The sequence below is a fragment of the Echinops telfairi genome, unplaced genomic scaffold (assembly GCF_000313985.2).
Source record: "Echinops telfairi isolate 266 unplaced genomic scaffold, ASM31398v2 ScPeMD7_7468;HRSCAF=8506_0, whole genome shotgun sequence".
Classification (NCBI taxonomy): domain Eukaryota; kingdom Metazoa; phylum Chordata; class Mammalia; order Afrosoricida; family Tenrecidae; genus Echinops; species Echinops telfairi.
Window position 1 is genome coordinate 44,059,341 of NW_022111369.1, and position 7,860 is coordinate 44,067,200.

At 42.7% G+C, this 7,860-nt stretch overlaps 1 protein-coding gene across 1 annotated transcript in view; it reads left to right on the forward strand.

Moving 5' to 3' along the window:
• SCARB2 (scavenger receptor class B member 2) overlaps window positions 1-7,860 on the forward strand; it is an 87,929-nt gene that overhangs the window by 67,336 nt on the left and 12,733 nt on the right. Inside the window, exons 5-7 of the mRNA XM_004703211.2 lie at window positions 1,803-1,894; window positions 5,269-5,388; window positions 7,545-7,714. Coding sequence (XP_004703268.1) covers window positions 1,803-1,894; window positions 5,269-5,388; window positions 7,545-7,714 — 382 coding nt within the window. The remainder of the gene's footprint in view (window positions 1-1,802; window positions 1,895-5,268; window positions 5,389-7,544; window positions 7,715-7,860) is intronic.

Below are 7,860 nucleotides of genomic sequence, written 5' to 3' on the forward strand. Positions count from 1 at the left end.
ACCAAGCACGAGGTCCTTCCCCAGGAACTGATCTCACCTGACCACACGTCCACAGCACGTGAGATGAAGTCCTGCCATCCTTGCTTCTAAGGAGCATTCTGGCTGTACTCCATTCTTGCTTCTAAGGAGCATTCTGGCTGTACTTCTTCCAAGACGGATCTGTTTGTTCTTTGGCAGCCTGTGGTGCTTTCCATAGTCTTCGCCAGCACCACAGTTCACGTGCATCCTAGTCGGTATGAAAGGAGCCTTACTGATGCAGCGCTCAGAGAGCTCAGCTGCTAACTGGAAGATGGGCGGCTTGAACTCAGCCCGTCACTCTGTGGGAGAAAGCCAATGCAGTCTGCTTCTATATGCAGCCTTGGAAACTCTGAGACAGTTCTCCTCTGTCCTATAGAATTGCTGCGAGTCAGAATCGACTCAGTGGCCGTGGGGTTGATATTTTTACTTTTGCTTAGATTGATTTTACTGATGTCATATAAATGGAAATGGAAAGAATATTGAAATTGCCAAGAATTTCATTTTGCTTGACTCTACAATCATTGCCTCTTGGATGTATCAGTCAAAAAAAATCAAAGGATGTATTACATTGGGCAAATCTGCTGCGAAAGACCTCTTTCTTTGCAGTGTGAAAGAGAAAGGTGTTACTTTGAGGATTAAAGTGTGCCTGGCCCAAGTCATGGTATTTCATCGGTCACATATTTATGTGCAAGCTGGACAATGAATAGGGAAGACCGAGAACGAAGCGACACGCTTATATCACTTTGTTGGCAAAGAATATTGAGTACCATGGACTGCCAGAACAAGGAGCCCTGGTGGCAGAGGAGGTTGCCTACCAGGCTGTTGGTAGAAAAGTCAGCAGTTCGAACCTCCCATCTGTTCAGAGGAGGAAGAATAAGGCTTCGGCTCCCATAAAGATTTACAGCCTCGGAAGCCCAGTGAAGCAATTGTGCTTTGCCCTGTGGGCTTGCTAGGAGCGAACATGACTTCACGGCAGCGGGTTTGGTTTCATTTAGTCAGAAGAGTGGAACAGATCTGTCTGGGAAGAAGTATTGTCAGAATGTCCCTTGGAAACGAGGGTGGCGAGACTTCATTTCTTGTGCCTTGAACATGTTACCAGGAAAGATCCGTCCCTGGAGAAGGACATCAAGCTTGGTAAAATGGAGGATCAGTGAAAAAGAGGAAGATGGACGGACACAGTGGCTGCAGCAATGGGCTCCAATATAACAACTGTGAGGCTGGTGCAGGACTGGGAAATGTTTGCATCGCTTGTTGGCAATTTGAATATTATCTTTGGAGAAAGGCTATTCAAATATTGTTTAGTTTTTTTTTTAATTAAATAATCATTTTATTAGGGGCTCATACAACTCATCACAATCCGTACGTCCATCATTTGTGTCCAGCACATTAGTACATATGTTGACTTCATCATTCTCACAACACCTGCTTTCCACTTCAGCCCTTGGTGTCAGCTCATTTTTCCCCCTCCCTCCGCGCTCTCCCCTCCCCCTGAACCCTTGATAATTTATAAATTATTATTATTTTATCATATCTTACCCCATCTGACGTCTCCCTCACCCACTTCTCCGCTGTCCGTCCCCCAGGGAGGAGGCCATGTGTTTAGTTTTTAATTGGATCATTTACTTTTAAAACCATAAAGTAATAATATGGTTTATATCGTATTTAATAAAATACTTACAGTACCCTGATTCCTGGTTCTGGTTCAGGTAGCAATTAAGCCCAATTAAGGCAGTTTCATGAAGATGAAATGCGATATTTACTTTATCATGTTCACTTATTTTCAGAAAAATGGAACTAATGATGGTGACTATGTTTTTCTAACGGGAGAAGACAGTTACCTTAACTTTACAAAGATTGTGGAATGGAATGGAAAAAAGTAAGTCTAGTGAAATAGAAATGTGACTTTTTTTTTTCAAATTACATTTAAACTAAATGTTCTCTTTTGCATTATTTTAGCATGTGTGCTGCCGAAGCAAGCACCCCTTTTTGCACTATTTCAAAAGTCTTAGCATTGTCATTGTTTTCGGATGAGAAGTGCAATAAATCTGTTAGTCTTTTCATTATCGTTTTAGAAATCAAGATTGGGGTGATATACTTTTATCAATGATAAGCCAGTGAAAAATCGCACTTCGAGTGTTTAGCCCTCACTGAATGAGCTGCAGCTACAGCACCAACAGTTTCCAGCCACTGCTTGCTTGCTGTTTGTTTGGCGAGGAAGGGGAAGGACCTTTGCTCTTTAATGAATGCACTGTAGTGACAGTGGTGGACGGTATACCGTATATACGCAAGAATAAGTTGACCCGAATATCAGCTGAGGCACCTAATTTCACCACAAAAACTGCATTAAAAATGTGCTGAGAAACTCATTTTATACATGAGTACATACAGTATGTATTTTTAAGGATGGAATTACCTATGAGTTCACCATTCACTTTTTAAATGATTTTAAAACTATGGAGTCCTGATATGGTTGCTACTGTATTTAACACCATCTTTACAGGACCCTGTTTCCTAGTTCTGGTTTAGGTAGCAGTGAGGCCCAATTAGAACAGTTGTGTGAAGGAGGTGAAAGGCAGAGAATTCTGCCACTGTTTCTTTCCCCCCACGCCTGCTCTGCTGCCACCAAGCCCTCTGATGCCACTCCCTTAGCAGATCCTCCTCAGGGGCCAGGGGGCAGGAGGCTTCCTCACCGTGAGCTTCCTTCCCCCCTCTTGCCCTGTTGTGCTCTTCGGGTGTTTATTTACAGGTTCACACGTAGACATGCCTTTTGAAAAATAATTTTTAATAAAACCAGGTAGTATAGTAGACACACTGTTGATTTAGAAAGGGCTGTGCCTTTTCCCTTTAATATTTCTCAGGGAAAGGCAGCTGTGTGCTTTTTATCAGCCAGAAGACTGATATATGTGAGAGGCATTTAAGAGACAAATCAATCACATTACGCAAACCTTTAATTTTCCAGGTTGTCCAAAACCTACCTTTGCGTGCACTTATTAGATTGCTATAAAGAAGTGTCCTACATTGATATTAGTGAGACTTTTTGCCCAATCACTCCAGGGGACTGGGAGTACTAGGAAAAATGCGTGTAAATACTGTTGAAAGTTTTCATTACATTACTCAAATTTAAAAAAATTAAATATCTACATGATTAATTCCTTCTTGATTTGAAGCCAGGATAGGGTTTCTACTTCATAAAATGCTACAGGCAATACAAGTCACATAGGTCATTTTGCTTCTCCTATCTGCCTAGATAACTGGGAAATTGAAGAGTAAATGCAGTGTTCACGAGCAGAGCGCCTCTGACCTCAGGCCTGAAGAATTAGTCTCCACCTTCAGATTGTTTCTAAATTCTCTTAACTTAAAAAAAAATATATATATATATATATATATATATAGCCAATTTTATATGTCGTTCTATGGCAAGCTGCCTCTCCTCCACTTTGGAAGTAGTTTGTTTATAAATTGCAAATACAGGCATCAATATCAGCTGAGCTTCCAGATAAAGATGGACTAGGAAGAAACACCTGGTCATCTACTTCCGAAAGTCAGCCAATGAGAACCCTTGTAGATCACAGTGGTCTGGGGTTACCATGAACTGCCAGCTGACAACAGGAGCACCGGGCAATATTTGGAGATATTTTTGTTTGCCACAACTGGGGGTACCCTGAAAGCTAGTGGCTAGAGGCCAGGGGTGCTTCTAAACATCCTATAGTGCACAGGATTGCCCCCACCACAAAGAGTCATCAAACTTATATTGTTAATAACATAGGAATAACCCTGCATTCTTCCTGCCAATAAAAGTCTCTGGGTGGTAGGTGGACTCGTAAGACTTTACATATTTAAATAACTTTATTTCACTGTTATTTCAGACTGATTTGAGCTAGGCATAAAATTCTAGGCTGACTTTTGACATTTTTTTCCCCTTAATCTGTAGCTTTATTGCAGTGTATCCAGGTTTAAATTTATTTTTTATTATTTTCTGTTAGGCCCTTGAGGCATACCTTCAATACAGTGCTTATTGCCTTTCTTAAATTTAGGAAAACGATCAGCCAGTATCTTTCTAATGATGACATCTCTACTATTTGCCCTATTTTTTCTTCCTCCGAGAACTCAGATTAGCCATTATTGGAACTTCTCAATCTAATTTTTGCATTTCTTAATTGATTCTTTAGTTTTTATCTTATTGCTTTTCTGAGTTAGTATTTGTGTAAGTACCTTAGAGATATCTTAGAGTTTTATCCCCACCCCCTCCTCAGAAACTACTTTTATATCTAAGAATTCTGTTTTGGTCCATTGTCCCCCCTCCCACCACCCACCGCCCACCTTCTGTACCTTCCTACTCTTGTTTCACTCTTTTCTGTTGAATGAAGTAGAATGTTGAGCATTGTTGTGATTCAAGAGAAGTCTTCGAGTGTGTTTAGAACAGAGAACTGCTCCTGAAGGAGAAAGAGTTAACCCTGTATCATGAATATTACCGAAGCAGATATACTGCTCTAGAATTCATCTATCTGTGGGTTGGCCAAGAGCAAGGCTAAACAGGATCACTGCTCCAAGTAAACTTATCTTTCTATTCCTGTATGTTGTTGTTAAGGAGCCCTGATGGGGCAGTGGGTAAAGTGCTAATCTGCTAACCCCGAGGTCAGTAGCTCAAAGCCACCAGCCACCTCATAGAAGAAAGATGAGACTGTTGCATTAAAATGTACTGTTTCGGAAACCCTATGGACTTCTAGTCCTCCCTCATCGAGTCGCCCTGAATCTCAATCAGCTCATTAGCTGTGGGATTTAGCGTTTGATGATCTTGTTAGTGGCCAGCTAGTTATTCCAGCTCGTGTGGACCTCACGGGTGCAGAGGGGAACTACTCAGTAGATGTTCAAGGCTGTGACCTTTGGAAGCCTGTCTTCTGCAGGTGTTTCCTGGCGGGTCCAGCTAGTAGTTGACTACTTAACCATTTGCACCCAGGAACTGCTTAACGCTCTCTGTAGGCGATCCTTTTTGAGGGAAAGTGAGGAAATGTTGGCTATCCCCACTATGAAAATTGATTTGAGGGATAGGAGCTTGCTTTTCCTCCTCTTTGACCTGTCTCTCACCAAGGCCACCTTGTCTCTGCATATGAATAACATGCACCCACTGCATGTTATTCATATGCAGAGACAAGGTGGCCAGCTCCTAGCGAAGCATTGCAAAGTCCTGACTATTTAATTCTAAAAGCAAATCGGCTCATCTTTATCCTTTCTTGTGCATTTTAATCGCAGGTCACTTAGCTGGTGGGGAACCGAGAAGTGCAATATGATTAATGGAACAAATGGAGACTCTTTCCACCCATTAATAACCAAAGATGAAATCCTTTATGTCTTTCCATCTGATTTTTGCAGGTAAGAATGTTACAAATGGGTTTTTTGACTGCCCCTCCACCAGAAAATCTAGTGCCAGAGCGTTGATTTCAACTCACTGGAAATGTAGAGCAGAGTAGAACTGCCCACTGAGTTTCGGAGGCTGGGAACCCTTAGGTTTCTCCCACAGAGCCCTCCACCTTTCAGTGAGCGTAGGCGTGCTTAACCACTTGTGCCACCAAGGCTCCTTCTATGCCTGACTGCAAGGCCTCCAAAAGTGGGAGGTTTATATGTAGCTACACTTAAGCATGCACACTTAGGCTTAATAAGGTCAATTCTGATGGCATATTGAAGGACAGTGTAGTGTAGTGTAGTACTCTACAGTAGAGATGTCAGAGGCAGACCCCACTGCAGGGGCAGTGAGTTAGCTACTGTGGCTCTTCTAGCCTAACTCTAACTCCACCTAATGACCTTGTCCTGTAAGGGTCGGCTACCAAGATGGGGGAAGATACTGATAGGATCCAGCTTCTCACAACCTGACTTACTTCCAACTCCCGATCATGCCACGTCTCTCGCCCTTTACCTCACTGTTTAAACAAGGGCTGATCAAGGACTGATTTCCCTGGTGCTCCATCTCTTCTCGCACCCCGCTCTGTAAAGTTGACTCCCTACAGTCTCGATTGCCTTTAGCTTTATATGAAATATTGCTTCAAAGTCCAAATGGACCTTGTGGCATTTGACATTGTTGGCTCATTCCTCTCACATTTCTACAAATTGCCATACTTCCATTGTCTGATCACATGCCACACAAGTGCACCTTCTTGCCAATCCCCCAGGGCGGAAACAATGGTGATGCTGTCAATTCCCCTCCTCTCTCATGTTTAATCAGCCACCAAGTACTGTTGGCTCCTGCTCAGAAATAGCTTTTGAGGGGAGGAGGGGCATAAGGGGGCACCGAGCACAATGATGGATGCACAACACTCCCCCACCCCACCCCGCCAGGGGGACGAACAACAGAAATGTGGGTGAACGGAGACAGGGATCGGTGTAAGATATGAAAATAATAATGATTTATAATTGATCAAGGGCTCAGAAGGGTGGAAAGGGTGGGGAGGGAGGGAAAAAAGAGGAGCTGGTACCAAGGGCTCAAACAGAAAGTAAATGTTTAGAAAATGATGATACCAACTTATGTACAAATATGCTTGATGTAATTGATGTATGGAATGTTATAAGAGCTGTAAGAGCCACCAATAAAATTATTTTCTTTAAATAGCTTTTGAATTCATCCTAATTTCTGCACCTGGGTTGTCTATGCCATATGTTAGATCCTTTCCATCTCTCATATGGGATAGCCTGCCTCCCTGTACAATAAATATTTGCGAAACAAAATTACATAGAAGAAACAAAAGTCGATAGGAAAAGGCAGTTGAGTGAAACACCGGAACTCGGGCAGAAAGGCTTTAAAGAAGGTTTGACACAAAGGAAAGCCATTTGATAGATATTGGCAAAGCTAAGGAGGTATGCCTGCTACGATTCTGCCATTGTCTCTTAGGTAGGTTCCCTGGCATGAAGAAGTCTTATCTATGCCTTCCAGGAGATATACAGAGGTGCCCATGAACCTCTGTATTGAAAGTGGAAGACATCCCAAATGACCATAGAGAGGAGCCTGGCGAAGTCCGTCTCGGTCTATTCTCGGGCAGCAGTGGGCTCCAGCATACCACTGGTTGTGAGGTGGGCCCAGGACTGTTTGGTTCTGTTGCACACAGGTCGCCTTGCACTGGAGCCAACTTGACTGCAGCTCACAGCAATCAGCAGCATGCTCGTACAATAGGAAATCCCATAGAATGCAAAATAAGAGAACCAGTACTAGGTATACTACTATAATCAATTAAAAATGCAATTTTGAATGTGGAAATTGGTATACTCTTTCTATAACACTTACAAATAGATGAAAAATGAATAAAAAGGACAAACGAAAAGAGAGGGGCCACCCTCAAATAGAGGGGGGGAAATAGCCGATGATACTACATACTACTAGCACTTTGAGTTGGTTGAGCTTCTTTCAAAGAATCTTTTGCAGCTTCATTTGACATGTATCTTGTAAGCGTTCGGGAGTGTCTTACCTGTTAACTCATTGATTTGGGGCCGATTACACTGACTGGGGCCCACATTGGCTTTTTATTCTTATCTCCGAACAGGTCAGTGTTTCTGACATTCAGTGGCTTCGAGAACATACAAGGACTGCCAGCCTATCGGTATAAGGTTCCTGCAGAAATACTAGCCAATACTTCGGACAATGCTGGCTTCTGTATACCTGAAGGGAACTGCCTGGGCTCAGGAGTGTTAAATATCAGCATCTGCAAGAATGGTAAGAACTCAGAGGAAGGGGGAGGATTATGGGGTCTAGAATGCAGAAGGATTGGAAAGCAAAGACTATTGTCAGCCCAATTAGAAAGAAAGATTCTCATGATCCCAATTCTACCTTACAAATCCTGCCAGACCAGAGGATGTACA